Here is a 26,503-nt window from a genome sequence, read left to right on the forward strand (position 1 = left end):
TGCATAAATATACGCAGCTGATACTAGTCACACAGTATTGCAGTGACGCAACATTATACTTTTTTTTTTTTTCCAAAAAACATTGTCAGTGGTGCTGAAAAGGTGTGAAATAACTTGACATGCATATTTTTGAAGTTTCTCAGTACATAATATGCTAGGTTTGAATTTTAAAAATACTATGAATTTATTTTGCATTCTTCAGTGTTTATTGTGTTTATGGTTGTATATGGTGGAGTTTGTTGGAAATGGGAGGCGAGAATTTCTGTCTTTAGACCTAAATGAGATAAACGTTATCCCTTGAATGTACAGGTTAGTCAGTGAGGGTTGAAATGCAAGACGACCTGCCATTCACACCTCGCACAAGCTGATTAGCAGGAAAGGAAGGGAGGCCTTTCCACCCACGAAAAAATCATGTGAACATTGAAAACTTTCCTGTTATGCATCTAAAAGGCAAAGAATATGTAAAATGATTCAAAACAGTACAACAAACCTGAGCAAAATACAATAGGTAAAGATACCAAACAAAAATTAATTTTTCTTTTATTTTCATGTCTTTTTTGTTTATGCCTGTGTTTACTTATAAACTGGGTGGCTGTCTGTGTTTTGCAAGGGAGAAGAAAGATGACATTTTCTGTCTGGGTCGAAATAATGGGTATAACTATGTGTGTTTAGGCATGGCCACGATTGAAAAAATCGTACATCCACTCATCACGGCAGCAAGTGGTGAACTGAAAAACAAGGTGTGAAAGTGTGAAGTGAAGATCAGTCTCATGTCCCAGATGTTCATTCACTTCCCTAAAGTCCTCACAGTTTTCTACGAGTTGCCGAATGATCAAAACCAGTACAACAAACCTAAGCAAATAGGTAAAGATACCAAGATAAAAATGTATTTTTCTCTTATTATCATGTCTTTTTGTTTATGCCTGTATTTATTCATAATCATAAACAGGGTGGTTGTGTGTGTTTTGCAAGGGAGAAAAAATATGATATTTACTGTCTGGGTCGAGATAATGGGTGTAGTTGTGCTTGTTAAAACATGGCCACTAGCAAAAAAATATAAAATCCACTCATCACAGCAGCAGGCTCTGAACTGCTTGATGGGATGTATGAAGATGTAGTGTAGGTCAGTCTGAAGATGTTCAGAATGTTCGTTCACTTCCCAAAAAATTTCGCCATTTTTTATAGGCCGTGCTCAAACGACGCCTTCGGCCATTTATCGGCTAAACGTCATTTGACGCCGGTGGCCACAAAAGGGTTTAGTGTTCTACAGGGCTGAATGGTTCACTGATGGTACTTAACGGTAATTAGATCTCTGGGTGAGTGACAAAGAACATCAAGTGGGACAGGAAGGTGAAAGATTCAGAGACATGTGATTAAGGCTTGGAAAGTGAATATGGATGGAGGGTGATCCCTCATTGGCAGTGTGCAGGTATTTGCTCAAGGGAGCAAGTTGTGGGTAATTCTGAGGGTAGGAAATCATGACTGTGGGAAGCACTGACAAGTTGGGTTAGGAATTTATGATTGGTCACTCTGAGTGTATTCTGGAATTGGATGTCATTAAAAAATGAGAGAGATGGGTTGCTATTTGCTTCTTCTTTCTTTTTTATTTTTTATTATTATTATTTTTTACTTCATTGGAGAAAAAATTAAAATCAATTCAGTGTGGTTACACACATCCGTACTGTGAAAACCTGTCGTGGAGATCTGACTGCAAAATGGTGTGAATGATCTTCATAGAAGCTTCCCTACAAAATCATGTCTTATAATATGTACAAATGAATCCAACATGAGCTATGACACATAGTTCATCATTTTTCAGTTAAGAAGTGGGAAGACATGAAATCTTGCAGTGCCCTAAGGCAGGCATAGTGTTCAGTGTATCCTCCAGCCACTGCTTGTGGTGATGCTCGCCTCACATGACTCAGGTAACCTCCTTCTTCCAGTTCATCCCAGTCTGGTGCTGGCAGGGATGGGGACAACACTGGTGGCTGATACTCATACATCTCTTCCTGTACCACAGAAAAAATTTAAATGTAAAACAGGCAAATAAGCTTTCATACATATGGTTGAGTCGCCTTGGATCGTACTACTAGTGGAAAATTCATACATCTCTTCCTGCACCACAGAAAAAATTTATATGTAAAACGGGTAAATAAGTATTCATACATACGGTTATGTCGCCTCAGATCGTACTACTAGTGGAAAAGTTTTTGTATAAAACCTGAAAAACAATGGATATAACAACACCAGTCAATTAAACTTGTGTTAGTTGCCCCCAAACTATTTAGTACTACAGTTGAAAAAAAAAAAAAAAAAAAAAAAAAAAAAAAAAAAAAGGTGCCTTTTGTACGAACAATTACTTGAAGATGATGGTCCATGGTGATCCAAGATCCACCAAAATAATATTAAGCAGGCACATCACACGTAAATCAATGAAAATGTCTTCTTCATTCATTCTGCTCATTTCTTGGAAGACAAGAAGCAAAAATTAAGATGGACTGTCACATTTTTAGATTATAGTGTATTAAGAAGGAGTAGTTGCAGGAAATTTTATCAAACTAGCATGTTTTTCGGTGGCTCATCTGGTAAGTGTTGGGAGAACTCCTTTTGCTTTACTGCCAGTATTAACTCCTTACTCTGCAACATACGGAAATATAAAAGTGTCCTTCCTATCTGACTTCTGCTGTACCAGAGAATCTTCATTTAGCAAGTCTTCCTCTTCATTGACTGAGTTTGGTTTGACTTCTCTTTTGCCTGCCTCAGTCATTTTTTTTTTTTTTCTTCTTTCTCCCTCAGTTCATCGATCTGATTCATTATCTGCCAAAACATATGATTTAACTCTCATTCTTCCCTTTCCCTACAGAGTTTCTTTGAGTGCTTTAGTGCACTACATTATTTATATCTAAATAAAAATGTATCATGTTTTAATAAGTAATCACTGATCTTACAACTAAAAAAAAAAAAATCACAGGAACAATTTAGTATGAGTGCACTGTACTGTACATGGGTGTGATGCACCATACATTCCTATTAAGCCATCATGTACAGACCATGGTTCACGTGCGGGGTAGAAGGTATATTACATTGCTAAAATATACCCAATGCCACAACTTTTATGCTCGCTTTGTCTTATTACAGTACTGATATTCACCATCCTTACCCATATCACCATGCTCTAGAGTAGCTGAAGAAAATCTATCTATTGCCAGACACCAAAATCCTGTAAAGGGTGGCCATTTGACACTGAGTTAGTTGTTTTACAGGGAGGGGCACCAACCCTCCACCAACCCACTTGTTGACACGTAGGGAGCACGTATGGTTTGGTTATATGGTTACCACCCAGCATTGTAAATGGTTTCTTGGCTTACATGAAACCATTTGGCTTGTCACTCAATGTAAAGCCACCTGTAAAGGAAAGAAAAGCAATAAGAAGTGACAGGAAAGATAGGAGAAATAGGAATAGAGGAATATAAATCTGATGATGAAAAATATATAAAGGGGAGGGGAAATGAAACAAAACAGCTTACCTCCCACTAAGACGTATGGGAAGTAGACACATGCGCACTGCATAGGGGTAAGCACCCCCACAACCAATGGCTGTTTGCATCACTGCATATATAGTGATTTTATCAAATCTGTAAGTCATATAACTCCATACAGGCCAAGGCGAATCCACCCTACATCTATATATTATTGGAAGCTCAAGTAAAACCTTGTCACTTTGAAATGAACCAAAAAGCTCTGCTAACTCTTCCTGTGCAGGTGATTCTGAAAGATTATAGAAACCAACATGAGATCAAGAGTTATACAGAACAACAGAGCAGCCATCCCTTGGTTGTCACGCACTTGGTTATAGTGGTTTTTGCTATCACTACAAGATGAACATCTGCACTCCTGCCATTATCGGGCATTTTTTTACTAAAAAACATCGTTATCATGCACCCAAGCTGGTTTCTGCCGACAATGACAGCACAAAATCTGTACTCAAGGAGTTAATCCCAGGAGGTGGAGATGACTGATTCTCCACCCCCTAGCCTCAAACCCATTTTAGGTCTGTATATGGTACGTGTTCTCTTTATTGTGCACATTTTATAATTTTCTGTTAATTTAACCATGCCATGTGTTTCTGATACTTATCATAACAGAATGTATGTATTTAGGGATTAAACTGTTGTAAGTGGGAAGATTTCGGTTTATGAGTGCGGTGCCTGATGTCTTAATGCAGTATACACAAGACCCAGATTATACAATGATCCAGTATGAGATGAATTGCTTAAAAAAATAATAATCCATTCCATCCATTGCCAGACGCCATGTATCCCAAACGGGGTGGTCAAGGGCTTAGAGTTAATTGTTTTACAGGGAGGGGCACTAATCCTCCACCAACCCCACTGGACACGTAGGGATGCCAACAGCATCTGGTGTTCCCAGGCGGTCACCCATCCAAGTACTAACCAGACCCAACGTTGCTTAATTAAAAAAAAAAAATTCCAATATAAGGCAGAATATTCATTTATGGTACACTCTCAATTATCCAGCATAATCCAGCCAAACCCCATGCTGGATATCGCACAACACCAAACACAGCATAGTACCCCCAATCATCTATCCATCTGATGTTGAGTTGGATACCATAATGTTACTATCTGTCTCGACCATCTATCATAAAAACAATCCTACAATTTTACCCATGAATGACATTAAAATTAAACGCAAAATACAATAAAGTATTGATACAGCACATACAGTACAGTAATAAAGTACATACTATAATCATACTTGTACTGTACAGGTATACCCCAGTTTAACAATACAATTGGTTACGTAAAACCCCATCGTTAGGCGGGATATCGTATACCAGGGTGCTATGAACATGTAATGGGAAGTGTTTATCGGCCTTGGGTTTCCCCCTAATTAAGTCCAAAACCCACCCACATCAGCCTCAAAACAAGTTTAAAGTCAATTTAAACGGCCTAACAGCTGTAACGGAAGCTAATCTAAGCCTAACACCTGTAAATAACTCACTAAAACCAACAAATAAAATCTGGAAATCATAAAAACTAGGTTAGAAAATATCAAACACCTCTCATCACTTACTTCTTAACCCCTACACCGCGGGGTTGTTTTTGCACTCCTTGCGTGTCCCGCGAGGATATTCGCGCTCCGACAGACTTTGTAAAAATATTTGCCAAAAATCAGTTATTAGTCCTAGAATATTATAATTATATATGCACATGGCACATACCTTCAGCTTTCTCCTGGGTTGTTTGTTGAGCCTTCATCGAGTACCATAGGACTTGTGGAGACTTCTGAAGTTGGGTAATAGAAGTCTCCACTTTACACTTCCCGACACCCCATAATATGATTACCAAAACTTGATATTATCACTAGAAACACTATTCTATGATTTTCAAATAGTTTGGAATCTATACTCCAAAAAAATAAAACACTGTGAAAGCAATGAAAATTACGAGCGCGTATGAGCTTCCCACTTGCGTTCGTTCCCCGCTGGTATTCTGTCATTTATTATTCATAAAAACACTCACACTTTATATTCCTATTACTATATAACACTTATATATATCTGCAGTCTATATCCATAAGTTTCCTTCAGTAATAGTAGTTTATTGTCATTGTAGGCATTCAATTTCTCTTTCAGTAAAATACGTAGAGAGCCAAGGTTTCACTTTCACTGTCATAACTTCAAGTATTTGTACTCATATTCTTATATTACTAATTATTTACATTTCTATTTACATTTTCTATTGTATTTTCAATATTTACACTTCTATTTTACTTACACTATGTTATGCACTGTCACTTTTTTTTTTTTTTTTTTTTAATGTGAGGAAGAAGGAACCAAAGGCATTGAGCCCGCAATACTGTTCCTTCCAAGAGAAAAATAAAATACAAGAGAGAGCGAAATTCAAGATCCATTCATTTCGAGATGCCTGGACACACTGCATCTGAAAGACTGGATATCATAGGAAGCAGGAAATACAGACAGAGGGAGACAGTTCCAGAGTTGACCTGTTGCATAAATGAAGGACTGGGAGTAACAGTTAACTCTTGCATTAGAGAGTTGGACAGAAAATGGGTGAGAGTTTGCTGCTAGATTGGTGTTATGCGCCCGTTGTAGAAGTGGAGGAATGCATGCAGACAGTTCAGAGGAAGTGACCACTGAAGTAGCGATAGAAAAGAGATAAAGATGCAACATTGCGGTGAAGAGACAGGTTGAAGGGAGTCAGTAAGAGAGGGAGAGTTAATGAGACGAAAAGCCTTTGACTCCACCCTATTGAGAAGAGCTGTATGTGGGGAGCCTCCCCATACATGAGAATTGTACTCCACACAGGGGCGGATAAAACCCCTGTATAGAGTCAACAATTGTGCGGGGGTAAAGAAGGAACGGAGTCGGCTTAGCACACCCAATCGCTTGGAAGCAGATTTTACAAGAGATGTAATATGATCTTTCCAAGAAAAGTCCCGAGCAAATGAAACCCCAAGCATGTTCAACGATGATGCAGGATTAAGTTGAGTATTATTAAACATAAGTGGGTATACCTGTGGAAGATTTTGTCGGGTTGATAGGTGCAAAAACTGTCTTTGATGCATTAAAAACAACCAGATTATTTTAACCCCAGTCAGAGATATGAGCCAAGTCAGACATTAGGTGTGCCACAGCCTCATCCCTTGCCTGTTGAAGTAACTGCTGAGATGGACGTTGTGGGAATCGAATGGAAAGGTGAAGGGTGGAGTCATCAGCGTATGAGTGGATAGGATTAGATGTACAGCTTAGAAGGTCATTGATGAATAAAAGGAAGAGAGTTGGTGATAGGACAGAGCCCTGAGGAACACCACTGTTAATAGATCTAGGAGAAGAACAGTAGCCGTCTACAACAGCGGCTATAGAACGACCAGAAAGGAAGCTAGAGATGAAGGCACAGATAGAAGGATAGAAACCGTAAGAGGGCAGTTTGGAAATTAAAGATTTATGCCAGTAACTTATAAAACTATATTACACTGTTCCATCATATTTATATCCATTGCTTTCACTTGCTATTTACACATTATTTACATTTTCCACTTGCACTTTTAGAACTGCATCAGGTTGTGGTAATCAAAAAAGAAGGTAATGCAGAGGGGAACCTGGCACTCAGCGCACTGCCAAGAGGTGTGTTTGTGCTCAAGTGTGCATCGGGTGGTATGTAAACACACCTGGCACCTGTGGATCGCAGGCTTCCTCTTGGTTGTGGCAAGCATTTGCAACAGTCTGTGCTGATCCATGTACGCCCTCTGCTCAAGTCTGTCGGGAAGTCTTACAGCATGGTGCCTTGGAGCTACTGCTGTCACCCTACCATATCTCTCAAGCAGCTGCTGAATACAAGTCCTGGTGAACAACCTCACGGAGAAGGACTTAGGTGGCTTTACCTTCATCTTGTACAGGATGAAGGTGTTCAGCATCGTCATGTCAATGAGATGCAGAAAAAGTTTCCTGTACCACCCAGTATTCTTCCTGAGGCAGTTGATCTCTCCAATCATCATGTCGGACTTGTCCACCAGCCACATGTTGATACTATAGTCGATGACAGCATCAGGTTTCCTCACAGGTTCGCCTGTCCTATGGTCAACCTTCCCACTGTCTTTCAGTTGCCCCTTGTGTACGGTGGTGAGCATGTGCACGACCCTCTTGTCATGCCACCGTATTGCCAGCATCTTCTCAGACTTGCGTAGGTGAGCGTATCCTCACTGTGAGTTCCTGCCTCTGGGAATTTGAGGAAGTTGGCACGATTGCTGTTCAAAGTGCTGCAGGAGCTGATGCCGCGCTCTGAAAGGTATTTAGCAAGTTTCGGTGCTGTATAGTAGTTGTCAGTATACAGCACATGATTCCCACCAAAATACCTTTCAAGCAGCACTTTCACTACACAGCCTGAGAAGCCAAGGGGGTGTGCTCTGTCCAGATCGACAGTGCTGACTGAATAGATGACGAAGTCAAGAATATGCCCCATCTTACAGTCGCACAGTACAAAGAACTTGATTCCAAAGCGATGGCGTTTGCTTGGAATGTACTGTACAAACCTAAGACGTCCTCTGAACAAAACCAAGGATTCGTCAATGACAACCTTCTGAAAGGGGTGGAAGAATGACATAAACTTATCCTTCATTCTGCTCAGAATATCCCAGAACTTCCAGAGTGGGTCGGTCTGGGAAGCTACATCGTTGTTGGCAAAGTGCAGGTTTCCCATGATGTTCCGGAAGCGATCTCTGGCCATGTACTTATTGAAAGTGGGTGAGGGTAGTAAGGGGACCATGGACCAGTATTCTTCCAACTCATGCTTCTTTGAATGTGGCATGAGAAGCATGAGGGCGAAGAACACATACAGCTCCTGCACTCCCAGCATGGTCCACTGTTGCATCTTTACTGCACCTGCAACACTTGCAGCACGTTGTGACTCGTACCTGTTTGTCTCATCACATACAGTATGTGCTGCATGACTTCGTCATCGAGGAAGGCCAAAAGGAAGTCCACACACTCACCATCCTTGTCAAGAGTGAAGGCAGGCTGTATCCCTGAGGAACTCTCGTCGAAATGAAAATGTTCAGGGACAAAACTGGAACCTTCTGTCCACACGAAGGTGTCCAGGATTCCCTGTCGTGGCGGTGTACAGTGGGTGAGGGTGGAGGGTGGCTGTGAGGCAGACTGGGTTGTTTCAAGGTCACTCTCACTGACCCTAGGTTGCCATGTAGCACTAGCAGCCCTTACTCTACTTGCTACTCTACTTTTACGTGTCAGGGATTTACCTCTTCCTCTACGGCCTGCCTTCACTGTAGGTGCTGGTGGAGACTCTGACGACGAAGACTCAGGAGAAAATTCCGCTGAAGATGAGGAAGAAATTAGTGAAATGGGGCTGGGGAAGCAGGAAGGTGATTCACCTCAGGACTCATGGCGGGCTGGGTCACGCGGGGCCATTGTTCCGGGGCTAACCCGCCGCCTTTTCACTCCCTTCCCAAATTCCTTCCCTTGCTGCACTAAGGGCTCCTTTCCCTTGGAGCTAGGGGTAACCTGGGACACTGAAGCACCTGTACCAGGAGTTTCTGTCACGATTTCCTCCCCAGGCTCATCACACGATTCACTCGAAGGATCAAAGTCACTATCCATCATTATCATTGATAATTCTGCCAGTTCACGTTCCACTGCTGAGTCACTTAGTCCTTTACTGCTTCCCACACGAGGTTTTCTAGGGGTAGAGGTCACAGGGCCCTTTGCAATGGGCGCAGAAGCGGCGGAAATGGCGGGGCGCGAGTGCGACATAGTTTCACCTCAGAGGACGACAAGGAACTGAATGACGCAGAGTTCATGGGCAGGCAAGGGTTGACAATGTCAATAGAGTGACAGCTGCTAATTTACATGCTATGAAATGATTGGTAGGAAATCTTGACAATACAAAAAAAAATAGGCAGTTCCAGGTGAATGTAAATATCACTTAGGCTTCTCCCTTCCTTTCTTATATATATTTTTATTACGAGAAAAGATTATATGGCATATTTCAAGGGGAAATTACCGGGGGAAATTAGCGAACGAGTGCAAATGAGGTGTTGTCAGGTGATAATTAGCCAATTCCAGGTGTATGGCACTATCGCTTACCTTATTTCATTTTTGTATATATTATTTTGTACAAGAATAGGGCATAGGGCTTATTTCAATAGATGGAATCAGTGGAAAATTCCGGGGAAGATTTGCTTAGCGCAGCGTGGTCAAGCAGGCGAGAGGAGAGGGTAATGGAGGGGAGTACAGAACGGGGAGAAATGGCTAAATTGTCAACAATGGATGGGAGTACAGATGACATTAGGAGTGCTGACTATTGTTGGACATTGACAATACTGATAGATGATACAAGCCACCACTTGTAAGCCTGGGAGACTTCAAAATAACACAGAATCACCAAAGCGACGCCCCGCGGTATGATCCATTGCACCTGAGTGTCACGAAAGTGACGCCCCGCGGTTAAGGGGTTAAGTCCATGTCTGGTCCTGGTCATCATCCTTGCTATTCACCCCGAGGCTAGGGGACATGTGGTGCTCCCTAGCACTCACTCATCCTCCTCAAAGCCCACAAACCCCACTTCCGTGGGAGGGATCAGAGAGGGAGGAATGCCTGGCGAGGTGGGGTGATCGTAGCGGGAGACTGATGCACTGGCTCTGGGGGTGGCGATGGACAGCGATGCAATGACTCTGGAGGTGATGATAGGATGTGATGCAATGGCTCAGGCAGTGGCGATGGGTTGCGATGTGATGGCTTGGGCAGTGGCGATGGGGTGTGACGAGATGGCTCAGGAGGTGGAAATGGGGTGCGATGTGATGGCTCAGGCAGTGGCGATGGGGTGAGATGCAATGGCTAGGCGGTGGCGATGGGATGTGATGCGATGGCTCAGGCAGTGGCAATGGGGTGTGATGTGACGGCTCTGGCAGTGGCGATGAGGTGCAATGCGATGGCTTTGGAGGTGGTGATGGAGTGCGATGCGATGACAGAGAAGGAGGTGAGGGAGACAACTCCGATGACCAGTGAGGTGAGGAGACTGCTGTGATGACTGATGAGGTAGTGATGGAGTCACATGCGGTGGCTCACGTCGTGGCGAGGGAGACAAAGACAGTGGCCGAAGTGGTGAGGGAGATGGAGGCCGGGGCTAGGAAGGCAGCGATGGAGTGGTGTAGTGCTGCAGTGGAGACACAGGTGACATGGAAGATGGGGATCGGCAGGAGGTTAGGTTCAGCTCTAGGGGCCAAGCACATCCTCCGCGGGAGGAGGCCCTGGGTGTTGTTCTGCTGGTTGAAGGCTGGGGAGATGCTCTGCTGGTTGAAGGCTGGGGAGATGCTCTGCTTGTCGAGGGCTGGGGAGATCCTTTGTGGCTCACTGGTGTGGTAGGGGCCTCTTTGAAATTGGCAGTGATTGTAGTCTGCCTGGCTGCCCTCTTCTTTTCCTCCAGCATCATCCTATACACCTTCATCCCCTCCTCCAGCCAATTAGCTGTGTCCCTGCTCCATCCTAGGAGAGGGTTGTGTGTGCACATCAGCGCAATGATCTCGTCCAGCTTTGTCAGTATCTTCCTAAGAATTGTCATATTGAGGGCTCACACTTCAGGGACGACCTCCTCCTCCTCCTCCTGTGCCTCCTGATGCACCCGCTGAACCTCCATATTGAAGAGCTCCTCATTGCTGAGCTCCTCCCTGTGGCTTTCCAGGAACCTCCTCCACATCCTCCTCATTGACCTTACTGAAGCCAACCCCGTGTGACAGTTCCACAATTTCCTGCTGCACACACTGCACCGGCGGAGCTTGCACACCCTTGGGGAAGCCAGTGAAGGAGTGCACGCACTCTGGCCACAGCTTCCGCCACACACCGTTCACAGTGGGTTGGCTAACTTCCCGCCATGCTGCAGTGATGTTCTCTATGGTGTGGCGCATATTGTAGCCTTTCCAGAACTTCTGCACTGTCGTATTATCATCGCTGTCACAGGCCCTCACCAACTGCTGCAGAGTGAGGCAGAGGTAATACGTTTTAAAAGTAGCAATCACCCCTAGGTCCATGGGTTGCAACAACGATGTGGTGTTGGGGGACAGGAACACCAACGTTGCTTGCCCACTCCTTCATTGCAGGAGGGTGGCTAGGCGCGTTGTCTACCACCACGAGAAATCTGTTCGCCAAATTCTCTTTGCAGGCATACCTCTTGAGGACACGAGAGAGGTAGGAGTGGAAATATGACAAACAGATGTCGGAAGTCAGCCAGGCCTTCTTGTTGGACTTCTAAATCACCCCAAGATTTTTTTTCATATTCCCCTTCAGAGCCCTGGGGTTCTCAGAGTGGTAGACAAGGAGCAGCTTAAAGTTGAGGTAGCCCTCGGCGTTGCCCCTCAGCAGCAGTGTAGGCTGGTTCTTTGAGGTCTTGAACCATGGTGTAGACTTTTCCTCGGTTGCAAGAAATGTCTTTGAGGGCATTCCCTTCCAAAAGAGCCCAGTCTCTTCAAAATTCAAGACCTGCTTCACACTGTGGCCACCCTCCGCGATGATGTGTTTCGACTCGTCAGGAAACGCTGCCGCTGCCACCGTACCCGCACTCACCGCCTCACCGTACATCTTCATGTGGTGGAGATTAGCACGCCTCTTGAAGCGGTCAAATCACCCATGACTAGCCTTAAAAGTCTCACTAGCATCAATGTCCCACCTCATCTTGATTTCATCCCATAGTGAGAGAGACGATAAAAATGACTGCCTGACTCATGAGTGCCTTACTCCCATTCTGGTCCTCCAGCCACGTGTGGGGCATCCACTCCAACTCCTCCATCGCAGGCTCTCTCTGGTGGGTGATACGGGAAGCAGAAAAGGTTGCAACCTCCCCAGCACCAGCTTTAATGGCCTCCCCCTTCTTGATGATGGTGGAGACTGTTGACTGGGCCAGGTGGAGAGCCGAGGCGATAGCACACACACCCTTGCCTTTTTCGTGGCACTTAAGATCATCTAGTTTGACTTCTAGAGAGACAATTTATGCACAATATCACCAGCACCAACATTGGCAGGCCGCTTACCACCCTGACTAGGGCCTCCACCAGAACCACCACTAGCTCCACCACATGCAGCACGCTTACCAGACATGATCACACTTATTTAGGCCACAAATCACCCAAAATCATACTCCACACATGATTACTATCACTGCTCTTCTCACGGCACTGTTCATACTCAGTTACGATGCACTACAATAATGGCTTGAGTAATGTTGGTGATGCAACACGATGTGTGATGGGCGAGGGTAAAGGAGTTCCTCACTCTGAGATGGTCGGTGTGAGATGAACAATATGGGTGAGTGCGGGGGTGAGCGATGGCTGTGGGGGCAGCAAGAGCATTTCTGCACATCCTGGCAGGTGAGTGGACTCAGCTGGCCGCAGGAACGTATGTGATTAAAAATTTTGGCCTATTGCCTTTGGATGCAACGTTGGAGGGCCCATTGTTACACCGGGGAGCAGCCATCATCTAGCGGGGTATGGTGGTACTGTATTTGTACCCCCATCGCTAAGCTGGGGTACTGCATCTAGGGGTATAGTATTGTGGGGAATACCTGTACTTACCTAGTGTTTGCATCGATGGAGGGTGGATATGGCCAGATATGTCCTCACTATACAGTAGTCAGAGCACTGAGAGGCCACAAGGTTAGTCACAGCACTACAGCAATGAGTGAGGCATGGGAGACTATGGACTAAGTCACAGCACTAGGGTATAGGCATCGCGTGGGTCATAAAAGCAGAGCTCACAGATACGTTCTCACTATTATGGCATCCATGGGAGAGACTGAGAGAGCAATGGTAGGCTCAGAGCACCACGTGGGCTGCTCCCATAATGCATTGTGATGGGCTGGCAAGTTGCAGGGTCTGCCTGTGTGTCACTTGCATCCCACGTCTGAGCTGGAGAGGCTGACTGCTTCCCGTTTTTGAGCCAGATGCTGCATATTTTTGCCGGATATTGTTTTAACCCGCCCCATCCCGACCACTTTTCCACCACTGACTCCCCCCAATCCCGACCATTTTAGGAAAAATTTTTTTTTGGCTCAAACCTTCACTTTTGGTGAGAAACATCGAAAATTCATAGAGAAATCACTCACCTGAGGTTTAAAATACTCATTACAGGTAGGAGTACCTCCTTACCTTACTGGGTTCTCTATCAGGCTGGCACCAAAGAAAACGAGTTCTATGGGAGGATAACTATTTCACACCACTCATAAACGGTATTTATTTATTTACTTGGTACGAATTTATATGTAGTACAAGAGTATATTGGTTTTCAAGCAGTAATATAGGCATTATAAGCACTGTTTCACTCACTAATACCTGACCTTTTTTTGCCACATTACCTGATCTTCATTTCTAACTGTTTCTTCCTCTAATGCTATGTAAAGTTTGTCCTCCACATTGTCACTGATTGGGGAATCACTCTGGCCCTGAATTTCGTACCGTGGCATGACATGCCTATACTGGCCAGGTCACTGATAACAGGTGAATTGCTGAGACAATGGCATACAGGGGGGGAGGAGGAGGTCATGCTGGGTAAGGCATTGTCCCTGCCTGGCATCTTGTTGAGGAAGGTGTCACGTGTATACGTACCAAAAATGACTCGCGAAAATTGAAAATTGTGCAAATTAGGGACCTTGCAATTTTTTCGCGTTTATGTACGTCGACGGGATTGGGAGTGACAAAACGTGTGGACGTTAAAGAACGTCGACGGGACGCCACGGGTTAATAGAGCTGAGCACAAAGCGTCAGATATCGTGATGATGGATAATTGACAGTTTACCGTATATGATGATTATGATCCCTATGAAGCCTCATTAATCGAAATACAATCACCATTTTTGCTCATGTTACTGCCCTCATGCAAATCTACAGTCATTTGTTTGTTCCTAGATGGCATTTGCACTCATCACTATCAGATGAGATGGCAGTGTTTGGAAACTCCCTGTACTGTTGTTTGCAGATGATACAGTGCTGTTAAGTGAAGACAAAGGAGAGCTGCATGGCTTGGTGAATGAGTCTAGGAGAGTGTGTAAGAAATGGAATCTAAAGATGTGTAGGGAAGAGTAAGGTTATGGTCTTTGAGAGAAATGGAGTCAGTGAATGTACTGTGAGGTTGGATGAGGAGGAAATGGAAATGTGAGTGCATTTAAGTACTTGGGTAGTGTGATGAGTATGGATGAAAGTTTATAGGATGAAGTGCTTGAAAGGGTACAACAAGGAAGAATGGTTGCTGGTTCCTTAAAGGAAGTGATAAGAAACAGGGAAATGGGCATGGAAGTGAAAAAGTTACTGCATGGCAGTATTGTGATACCAACTCTAATGTATGGAAGTGAAGCTTGAACTTTGTTGGAGTGACACAAGTTAAGAGTGAGAGCAGTGGATGAGTTATTTGAGGGGAGCATGTTGAGTCAAATGGAGAGGCAGACTGACAAATGAGGAAGTGAAGGAGCATTGTGGTGTGGATGTGGATGTGATAGGGTGCGTTAGGAGAAATACATTGAGGTGGTTTGGCCATGTAGAGAGGATGGAGAGTGAGAAACTGACAAGGAGAGTGTGAGTGAGGTGGAGGGGGGGAGAGGGAGGAGGAGGAGGCCAAGGATGAGATGGAGGGATGGAGTGGAGAGGTATATGAGAGAGGGAGGTGTGAGCTGGGGGCAGGGCAGTGAAATGGCAGGGGACAGGGCAACATGGAGGCGATTTGTTTGTGGCCACCCCTTACAGGATTAAGGCATCTGGTAATAGACAGATAGATAGAATATCAGATGTATTAGCATCAGTTAGGGTTGTGGGAGTCGGAGACGTGGAGTCATTTGGTTTGTTTTGATTGGAGTCAGAGTCAGTAAAATTCCCGTGACTCTGACCTCAAGCTTTTTGGTTCTGAAATAGTATCAGTCATATACATTAATACCTGTAATGTCCACATGCTCAATTCCGGACTTTTTGGGCCCAGGCCTTCGGAACCCCAAAATGGCCAAAAAACGTAAAAAGAGAGAGAAAAAAAAAATCCGACTTTATTTCAACCGTATTTTGAACTTGTCAAACGGCACTGAACAGCTGTGTTTTGCCGGGTAGTTCCACTGATGTCCAGCAGGGCGACGCTGCCTCCTCCCCATATCCTGCCTACCCATTGTCGTGAGTGCACGCTCATCACCATGGCCACCCACGTGCTCACTTTTGTGGTGGTGCCCTACCTGCTGCAGGCCCTGCTCTTCCTCTGCTGCCTTTTACTCGTGTGTATGACAATGGCCCCGCTGCCCGAGAAGAAGAAATGAGTGGTTTTGACCCTGGAGAAGAAGAGGGAGATATTGGAGAAGGTGGACATGGGATGGTCGACTTCCCGCATCCTCCGTGAATTCAACCTAGCCCGCTCTACCTTGTTTGATATCAAGAAATCCTAGAACAAACTCACCCAGTATATGGCAGACTTTGCATTGAAGACCAAACGCAACATGCAGAGGAAGGGTATGTACTCTCCCAGGTTTGCAGAAGTCGACCGCTCCATGCTGCTTAGGTATCGTCAACAATGTGCTGCTTATGTGCTTGTGCGTGGTATGGAGTAGAAGGCTGCTGCCAAGAAGTTTGTAAGGTTACATGACACCCCAGACTTCAAGGCATCTGAGGGTTGGCTCTTTGCTTTCAACTTATGGCATGGACTTACCAACTGTAAGGTCCACGGCGAAACTCTGGACACCAAAAAGGAGGGAGTAGAGGAGTTTCGGCAGAAGGCGAAGGGCTTGATCGACAGGGAGGGCCTCACTCTCGGTCAAGACTACAACGCTAACGAAACTGGTCTATTCTGTTGCTCGCTGCCAACGAACACTCTAGCTGAGGAGACAAAGAAGCGTGTACCTGGCCCCAAACTCTCCAAGCAACGGATATCTCCTTTGTGTTGTGTCAATGCTAACGGCATGCACTGGCTCAAGCCCGTTATTGTTGGCTGTGCAAAGTAACCTCGGTGCCTTCGTGGGGCGATGGATGTCCTTCCTGTCGTGTGGTACCATTTGTGAAGGCTTGGTTGACAGCCAAGATCTTCAAAGACTGGTTTCACCATCACTTCGTCAAGATCATCCATTATCAGACAAACACACTGGGAATCCTGTGCAACCAGGTAAAGGCTCTCCTTCTCTTGGACAATGCACCTGTGCATCCATCAATCAAGCAGTTGGTGGCTGAGAATGACCGCATTCGGTGCTTGTTTTTGCCACCTAATACGACTGCTCTCATCCAACCAATGGACCAAGAAATGATCATGGAAACGAAGGGGGTGTACCGTCAGAAGTTCCTGGACGAGGTGATGGTTGTTCTCAAGGACAAGGAGGAGCGCAGGGAGGGACGGGGCATGCAAGGCCAGCGGACTGTGGAAAACCTTCGCTGCTACAACCTCAAGTCAGCCATCTACAACTGGGCCAGTGCATGGAAGGAAGTCTCTGTCAAGACTCTGGAAAGCGGTTGATCTCCTCTGCTTCTCAGAGCTGATGTGGTGCATGAGTTTCTAGGTTCTGAGGTGGATGACACTGCATGCGAATCTTCGTGCGGCTGGCGACAAGGTGGATGTGGACGAAATGCGTGAGTGGTTGGATGACGGCGTGGGCGATCCTGGGTATCAGATCATGTCTGATATCAAGACCGCATCTTCAGTTGCAGGTACAATTACCCAGCTGGAAGATTACGACAAGGATAGCGAGGATGATGACGACTCCTCTCAGCGCGCCACTACTCCAGCCATCCCCAGGCTGAGTGCACTCTGAGTGCATGTCGAGTTCATTCTGGACTACCTTGAACACCCACACTGCAACTGGGAGATGAAGCCCCTGGGACTTGTGGAGGAAGTGCAAGCTTTTAGGCAGTGCATCATCACTCGCCAGAATTGCCGTTCCTCATGTCAACCAACCATTGACAGTTTCTTCACGTCTGTGACCCCCGCCATGCCCAGTCCTGGGTCCACACCATTGCCTCACCAAGAAAGGCTTTCCTCCTCCGAGCCACAGCTCAGCAAATCGGCCACGGTGGAGTCGCCACTGGATGTGAATTTGCGGCTATCATCGGGGTCATTTGCAGCATGTAGTCCCAGCGACGCGCCCCTCAGTTGCCTGCAACACCTACTCTTGGACTATGGCGGTGAATAAACTGCAAAAACTCACCACTAGACCACATGGGAATTTACAGTGTTGTGCAGTGTTTAGGACAGAATGTGCAGTGTTAAGAAATTAAAATTCAGAGTTCAAAGGCTTAAGTGAAGAGTGCAACACTGGTGAGTTTCAAGTGTAGTACAAGTAAGAGAAGAATGCACAGTGTTAAGAAATTAGAATTCAGAGTGCAAAGGATTAAGTGCAGTGCAACACTGGATTACCATATGTGCTTCAGGAGCACCTTCATACTGTCAGAGTCTAGGAGGAGGTGGGTTATTCCTTGCGACGGCTACGGACATGTTGTAAGTACCTGGATACTGCTAAATATTTTCCATACTCACCTCTAAATCCTCATTCTTTGGTTCCTTTTCATTTATCTCATGCTTTCTGTCCCTTACTTGTGTGAATAGGGTCTGGTAGGGAGTTATGTATGGTTTTCTGAGTTAGTCTGGGTTAGGGTCAATAAGTACCTGTCCAAGAGGCTTTTTCCCAATTCCCGGCCAAACTCAATTGCCAGACATGCCTTTGTCTCTATTACATCGGATATTGGAGGGATTACTATTTTCAACAGTTTATTCAGTTAATTTTACAGCCATGTATAATGGTTTATTGGTAGTTGTTTCCTAGGCAGTCTGGTTGAACAGCTCCGAGTCCCTAAGGAAGGCCATGGCCAAGACCAGGCTTTCCCACAGAGCTCTCAAGGAATGTATGTTGTGTTGCTGGCATAGGTGATTGTGTGCAATGCAGTCTTCCATAATGTGCTTAATGGTATGGGGTACTGGACAGCATCAGCGAAGGAGTCATCCAACCTCTTCTGGTAATTTAGGAGGGCTGCATGATGCCCACATCTCAGCCTGGCCAGGTGGACCCTGTCCTCATGAGGGAAATAGGATTCAGAAGGGTTGATATAAGGATGCCGTGCATGCTGCTGTGTGTTGTTTTTAAGTGACTGAATGGTGCGGCGAGTGATTTGAGTATGGATATGCTTCTGGAAACTGGTCTGAGGTGGGCGAGGGGGGAGAGATGACAGTATTTGTGTATGATATTGTGTGCTGGGTGTTATGAAGTTGCTTGGTGTGTGTGGATGTGCTGCCATGTAGTGTAGTGGATGTTGTGGGTTTGTGGAGGCTGTAGCAAGAATTTGGGTGCCTCTCATGTCTAGGTGATCTTTGGCTTTGAGGACTTTGGTTTCTTGATGCAGATGGTCTGTGGGTGTAGCAGCTGTGCAGCCTGTGATTATTTTCAGGGCCTTGTTCTGTATCGTCTGAAGAGTGCTATAGTGTGTTTTAGTGAGGTAGGAAGCCAAAGCAGGCTCGCATAATTCATCACTGAACATATATATTGTTTGTATACTGTGGTGGTGGTTTCTTTGTTTTGTCCAAATGTTCTATGGGCATGTGACCTCAAGGCACTGAGTCTTGGTGTTATTTTACTTTTAATGTTTGTGATGTGTTGTTTAACTGATACTGATGTATAGTATGACACCAATGATTCTGTGTGTGTGTGTGTGTGTGTGTGTGTGTGTGTGTGTGTGTATTAACCAATTTGTATTTCCCTATTTGTAGTATACAGGAATTGAGCAATGCTCGTGTTGTCCAGTCTCCATATCCACATTTATCTAGACTACTTTTACACACATGAATGTTTTTCTCCTGCACCACCATTTCGTCCACATCGTTCCAAATGTTTATGTATTTACCTAATACCTAATAGTGACATACACGAAATGTGCTATGCTCGTGGGTTCCCATCGTTGTTTGTCAGTAAGTCAAATTTAGCTTTAAACTCGTTTAAGTTTTTAGACTGGACGATCCCTTTGTCCAGGCTATTCCATAAGTCTATATTTCTGTAAGGAAAGCTATATTTCTTGATATCCTTCAAGCAGCTTGACTTTTTCAATTTCATTCCGTGTCCTCTTGTTGCTCTCTTATCCCATAAAAACAGATCTTCTTTGTCAATTTTATCTACTCCCACAATGGTTCTGAACACTACAATCATGTCTCCCCTCTTTCTCCTTTCCTCTAAGGAAGGCAAATCCAGCTTTCCAGCCTCTCTCTGTATGACAGATCTGCCAGACTGGGGACCATCTTGGTTGCTGTTCTTTGTATTCTCTCAATCTTGTTTATATCTTTCTTTTTGTGTGGGGACCACACTACCGCTGCATATCCTAACCTGGGGCGGATCAAGGCCACTATCAATTTTTTCATCATCTCCTCATCCATATAATGAAATGCTACTCTTATGTTAGTCAAGAGTTTATACGTCTCTCTATCTTGTTAATGTGTTTTTCAGGTGACAAACTATCTTGGACCAGCACTCCCAAATCTTTCTCTCCTCTCCTTTTTGTGATTAATTCATTACCCAACAAATAATTCAGTGATGGCCTCCTGGTACTTTTGCCCATTTCCAATATTTTACATTTCTTTACATTAAATTTCATTTCCCATGTCCAGCTCCAATCATGTATCCTATCCAGATCCTCCTGCAGCATTTTACAATCCTCCTCAACCTCTACCTTCCTCAAGATCTTTGCATCATCAGCAAACAGACTTGCATAACTGTTCACTCCATCTACTATATCATTTACGTAAATCAGGAACATTACTGGCGCCAACACTGAGCCTTGAGGGACTCCACTTGTTACTTCCCTCCATCATATCCTTAATTTCTGTCCTCATTTGTCTGTCGCTCAAAAAGTCTCTCATCCATTCCAGGAGTTTCCCCTTCAGTCCTCCTATATATTCTAGTTTCCACATTAGTCTCTTATGAGGTACCTAGTCGAAGGCCTTTTCTAAGTCTAAATGCACACAATCCACCCAACCATCTCTCTCCTGTGCCATGTCAATAGCTCTTGAGTAAAAGCTCAACAAGTTGGAAACACATGACCTTCCACTTCTGAATCCAAACTGACATTCAGCCAAAATATTCATCTCTTCTAGATATTTTATCTGTCTTTCAGGATTCTCTCACACAATTTTGCGACAATGCTGGTTAGAGACAATGGTCTATAATTCAGGGGTTCTTCCCTGTTTCCTCCCTTATAAATTGGTACCACATTTGCCCTCTTTCATTTTTGTGGCACTTTCCTCTCTTCCAGAGAACACATGATTAAACTGTGAATTTTATCCACCAGTTGTTCTCTGCATTCCTTCAGTACCCAATTAGAAATTCCATCAGGTCCTGGGGCTTTCCTTACATCTGTGTATGTGTGAGTGTGTGTGTATGTGTGTGTGTGTTAGGGGTGTTGTTTATGGTGAGGTGTGGAATGTGCCTGTGTTTTGCTGTCCAGTTTGTGAGAAGGGTCACTGTAGATTTGGCTGGGGCTATTTTGAGCCTATTTGTGGTGAACCATTCATGTAGTGCGATGAGGTAAGGTTGGAGGATGTGTGCAGCTGTGTTTGCATTTTGGTGTGTACATGTGAGTGTTATGTCATCTGCATAGGAAACTATGTGTATCTGTGGTGTGTGGGGTGTGGGTATGTTGTGCAAATATAGGTTAAAGAGTGTAGGGGATAAAACAGATCCTTCGGGAACGGCATTTGTGAAGTTTCTGATGTTCAAAGACTGACCGGCAAATGTTACATGTGCACATCTGCCTGCTAAGTAGTTTGCCAATCGTCTTTTTGTGTTATTGTGCATGTTTGTGTTGAATATTTTGTTTGTGAGGTTGTGACAGGGGATGTCATCAAAAGCATTGCTAATGTCTAGTGTGATTAGGAGTGTTGTGTGTGGGGGCCTAGCTGAATTCATGCCATCAAAAACTCTCTGTGTAAGGTCTGTAAGAAGAGTGTTTGTGGAGTGTAGTGGCCTAAAGCCATGTTGTGATGGGGCTAGGGGAATGTGAGGTGTGACTAGTTGTAGTACAGTCGTTCAGTGACTTTAGAGGGGATGCGGAGGAGTGTGATGGGGCAGTGTGAGGAAGGTAACGTGAGGTCTATGTTGGGTTTAGGGATAGTGATGGTAATGCCATGCTTCCAGATGTTGGGTATCGTGTTGTGTGAGTAGCTGTAGTTTGATATGTTGGTGAGTGCTTGTATGCCTTGTGGTCCAAGGTGTTTAAGGTGAATGTTGCATATGTTGTCTGGTCCACAGGCAGATGAGTGCTTAAGGTTGCTAATGATGTGCTTCATCTGGCTGTAAGTGAATGGTGCATAGTCTGGGTCTGTGGGGAACTGTCTCTTACGTCGGATGATACGTCGCTCTTCGGGATGGGGGTTTAGATGGCTGACATGTGAAAAGTGATTGATGAGAGTGTTTGCCAGTTGTTTGTTTGAAGGTATGGTGTCTGTTGTTGTGATGGCAGCATGTGATTGTGTAGTGTTGCTATTGGAGAGTGTGATGCTGTTTAGTGTTTTGTAGAGTTCGCTGGTGTTTGTTTTGTGGTCAAGTGTATGGAGATAATTACTCCAGTTTAGTGTTTGTCGTTCTGATACTTTATTGTTTATTTGAGTGTTGAGTTCTTGTATTTGTTGTACGGTGTCTTGTGTATAGGGTATTCGGGAGTGTCGTAGTGTGTCCCGTTGACTGATAAGGCCTTGAATTACTGGTGTGTAGTTGGGGTTGTGTCTCTTTCTGTTGCCTGTAGGGATGTGTCTTTTGTCTGCATTTTGTATAATTGTACCCCTGGGGGTAGGGTTTTTCTTCAAGAATACTCCCCTAGTATCCCTGCTTGTCGTAAAAGGCGACTAAAAGCGTTGGCGGAGGGTTAGTGCCCCTCCCCGGAAAACAACTAACTAAAAAAAACAAACAATAAGCCTCGGACAAGGACTGACCAAACGATGACGACCAAGGACCGGACAAAGGACATGGTAATTGGAACTTGGAATGTAAGGGGAGCGAATGATGAGGTGAAAGAGAGGGAGATTGTCCAGGTGCTTGAGGGTGCGAAAGTGGATGTATGTGGAATAACTGAAACAAAATGGAGAGGAGAAAGTGTGAGAGAATGGGAGTATGGATGGGGTATATGTGCAGGAGTAGGTGAGAATTAGAGGGCAAAGGAAGGAGTATGTATAGTTGTGAGTAAAAGATGGAAGAGGAGCATAAGGCAGTATGGCTCAGTTGGGTCAAGGATTGTGTGGGTAAAGTTGAAAGTTGGAATACAAATGTGGGCGATTGTGTGTGTGTATGCACCAACGCAAGATCGTGCTAGAAGAGTGAGAGAAGAGTTCTGGACAAATGTAGAAGTGTGCATAGAAAAGTTTGGAAGGAATAAGAGAGTGTTTTTGATTGGTGATATGAATGGTAAAGTTGGGAATGTGAAGGTGGATGGAATAGTTGGTGAGTGGGGTGTGCCTGCTGAGATAGATGAGAATGGGAGTGCGTTAGTGGACATTTGTGCTGGGAGGGGGTTGGTGATAGCCAATACCCTCTTCAGGCATAAAATGATCCACAGGTATACATGGCGAGTGATGAGAAGGGTGGGTGGTGAACTGAATGAAAGGAAGGCAATGATTGATTATGTGTGTGTGGATGAAAGGATGCGAAGATGTGTAAAGGATGCAAGAGTGTATAGAGGTTGGGGAAGTGGACTTTCTGACCACTACTTGATGGTGGCCAGAATTAGAATGCAAGTAAGATGGAGGAATAGAAGAAGGGAAAGACGAGAGGTAGTAGTAGTTGCAAGGAGAGTGGAAAGGCTACAAGAGGATGAGAAAAAGGCAGAGTATAAGAGAGAAGTGGAGGAACGATTGGCCAAATATGAATTGGTGCAGATGGGAGACGTGGAAGGGGTGTCTAAGATATTTACAGAAGAAATATGTGCAGCATGTGATGTGGTATGTGGAAGGAAGAGAAGACGGAGGGGGGTGCAAGGAACAGCGTGATGGACTGAAGAGGTGAAACAGGCTGTGGCACAAAAGAAGAAAGCATACAATGAATGGATGAGAAATAGGGGCGTGGAAGAAGTTGAGAGGCGGAAGAGAGAGTTATATGTAGAAAGAAAGAAAGAGGTGAAAAGATTAGTAAAAGAGAGTAAGAAGAGAGTAGATGAGGAATTTGGAAGGAATTTGAGTGTAAAGTGGAGGGACTGTAAGAAAGTGTTCTGGAGAGAGGTGAAAAGAGTAAGAGAGGGTGGAGGTGAAGTTAGCAGGGGAGTGAAAGATAAAAATGGTAGATTACTAGTGGAGTAGGGAGAAAAAGTGAGCAGATGGAGAGAACAATTTAAGGAATTGTTGAACATAGAGGATGGAAGTAATGTGAGTATAAGTGGCTGGGGAATGGCTGGGAGAAGGAGGGAGGTGAGAAGACAGGAAGAAATCAGTAGGATAGAAGTTGTGAAAGCAATGAAGAAAGTTAAATTGGGGAAAGCCCCAGGAATTGATGGAGTGTGTGGTGAAATGCTGAAGCATGGGGGAGAGATAGTAGTAGAATGGATGTGGAAGATGTGCAGATTGGCCTGGGAGGAAGGTAGAATCCTGGAGGATTGGAAGTCAGGTATAATTATTCCCTTGTACAAAGGAAAAGGGGAAAAAGAAGTGTGTGGTAATCATAGGGGCATTTGTCTTCTTAGTATAATAGGGAAAGTGTATGGTAGGATACTTATAGACAGAGTTAGAGAAAGAACAGAGAAATTAGTTGGAGAAGAACAGGGAGGCTTTAGGAAGGGAAGAGGTTGTGTAGATCAGATATTCATTCTTAGATCTTTAGTGGAAAAGTTTCTAGAGAAGGGAAAGAAGTTGTATGCGGCTTTCATGGATTTGGAGAAAGCATATGACAGGGTGGATAGACAAGGATTGTGGAAAGTGTTAAGAATATATGGAGTAGATGGGAAGTTGCTGAATGCTGTGAAGAGTATGTATGATGGTGAGAAGGCTGCAGTGCGTGTGGATGGTGAACTAAGTGAATTTTTCTCTTTGAAAGTTGGTTTGAAACAGGGATGTGTTATGTTGCCATGGTTGTTCAATCTGTACATGGATGGGGTAATAAAAGAGATACAAGGTAGGGTAGTGGATGTTGGAGTGGCCCTGGTGAGAGAGGATAGTGTTTGGAAACTCCCTGTACTGTTGTTTGCAGATGATACTGTGTTGTTGAGTGAAGACGAAGGGGAGCTGCAAGGCTTGGTGGATGAGTTTGAGAGAGTGTGTAAGAAACGGAATCTAAAGGTGAATGTAGGGAAAAGTAAAGTGATGGTCCTTGAGACAGGTGAAGTTAGTGAATGTACAGCGAGGTTGGATGGTGAGGAATTAGAAAATATGAGTACGTTTAAGTACTTGGGTAGTATGATGAGTAAGGATGGAGGTTTGGAGGGTGAAGTGCTTGAAAGGGTACAGCAGGGAAGAAAAGTTGCTGGTTCTTTGAAAGCAGTGATAAGAAACAGGGAAGTGAGCATGGAAGTGAAAAAGTTACTACATGACAGTATTGTGATACCAACTCTAACGTACGGAAGTGAAGCTTGGACATTGTTGGAAGGACACAAGTCAAGAGTGAGAGCAGTGGAAATGAGTTATTTAAGAGGAGCCTGTGGAGTCACGTGGAGAGACAGACTGACGAATGAGGATATAAAGGAGCGTTGTGGTGTGGATGTGCATGTGATAGGAAGCGTTATGAGGAACACACTGAGGTGGTTTGGCCATGTGGAGAGGATGGAGGGTGAAAGACTGACGAAGAGAGTGTAAGTGAGTGAGGTGGAGGGGGGAAGAGGGAGGGGGAGGCCGAGGATGAGATGGAGGGATGGGGTGGAGAGGTATATGAGAAAGGGGTGTGTGAGTTGGGAGCAGGGCAATGAAATGGCAGGGGACAGGGCGACTTGGAGGCGATTTGTTTGTGGCCACCCCAAACGGGATTGAGGCGTCTGGCAATAGATAGATAGATACAGTGCTCGTCAGAAGTATGGAGCGCCCTGCGTCCCTCCTGAGAAACAAACCTTTCAACATTGAAAAACATATAAATAATGCATTTTATTTACCTTTAGTGCTTTGTAGGGTAGCCTTTACGTTTCTTCACGGACCTGAGACGTCTTGGAAGTGAAAGGGCGAGGCTCCTGAGGTGCTGGAGCGGTATTTTGTCCCAGGAGTCACGAATGGCGGCTTCCAGCTTAGGCAGAGAGCTCACGTCCTTCCCTTGGAGACTCTTCTTTACGAGGTACCAGAGGTTTTCAATCGGGTTGAGGTCTGGGCTATTTCCTGGCCAGTCTGTCATGAATGATACCTCGCAGTCACGAAGCCAATTGGTGACCGATTTGGCCTTGTGAGCAGGTGCACCATCCTGCTGAAACACTCATGCACCTGTTAGCTCAAAGGAGTCTGGTAAATGATCACACAGAAGCTCCAGGTAAACATCCTGATTCACTCTGAGGTTCTTGGGAAGTACAACAAGCTTCCCCAAACCCTTCCCTGAGAAACAACCCCATACCATGAGTGAATCAGGATGTTTAACTGTGCTTTCTACATACCGTGGGTCAAGTGAGTCACTACCTTTGCGTGCTCCTCTGTTACAGGTAACACTAAACGTTGCCTCATCAGACCACAACACTGACAACCATTGCTCCTCACCCCAGTTTAGATATTTATTAGCAAAGGCAAGCCTACGAATTCTCTGGCTGCTAGAGAGAAGAGGCTTTTTCACAGGCCTGTGACTTGTGTAACCAAGCTCATGCACCCTACGAGACACTGTTCTCACTGACACCTCACCAAACACTTCTGGGTTGCTCTCCTTAATTTTCCTTGCACTCACACGAGGATTAAACTCCACTGCACGTTTTAAAACATTAACAGACCTTGGGGAAGTTTTCCTAGGCCTACCAGACCTCGGTTTCTTTGTGGGAACTTCACCACTGTTTTCCTCCCGAAACCGCGCACACCAACGACGCACTGTCGATC

General features: G+C 44.8%; 1 protein-coding gene across 1 annotated transcript in view; it reads right to left on the reverse strand.

The window, feature by feature from the left end:
- Nucleotides 1–1,600: 1,600 nt before the first annotated feature.
- Mat1 (CDK-activating kinase assembly factor) overlaps nt 1,601–26,503 on the reverse strand; it is a 246,354-nt gene continuing 221,451 nt past the window's right edge. Inside the window, exon 6 of the mRNA XM_080286620.1 lies at nt 1,601–2,009. Within this exon, the coding sequence (XP_080142746.1) occupies nt 1,809–2,009 (201 nt within the window). The 3' untranslated portion in view covers nt 1,601–1,808. The remainder of the gene's footprint in view (nt 2,010–26,503) is intronic.

This window comes from Coenobita brevimanus, chromosome 112 (assembly GCF_032717465.1).
Source record: "Coenobita brevimanus isolate Jiangsu-jjx chromosome 112, ASM3271746v2, whole genome shotgun sequence".
NCBI lineage: Eukaryota > Metazoa > Arthropoda > Malacostraca > Decapoda > Coenobitidae > Coenobita > Coenobita brevimanus.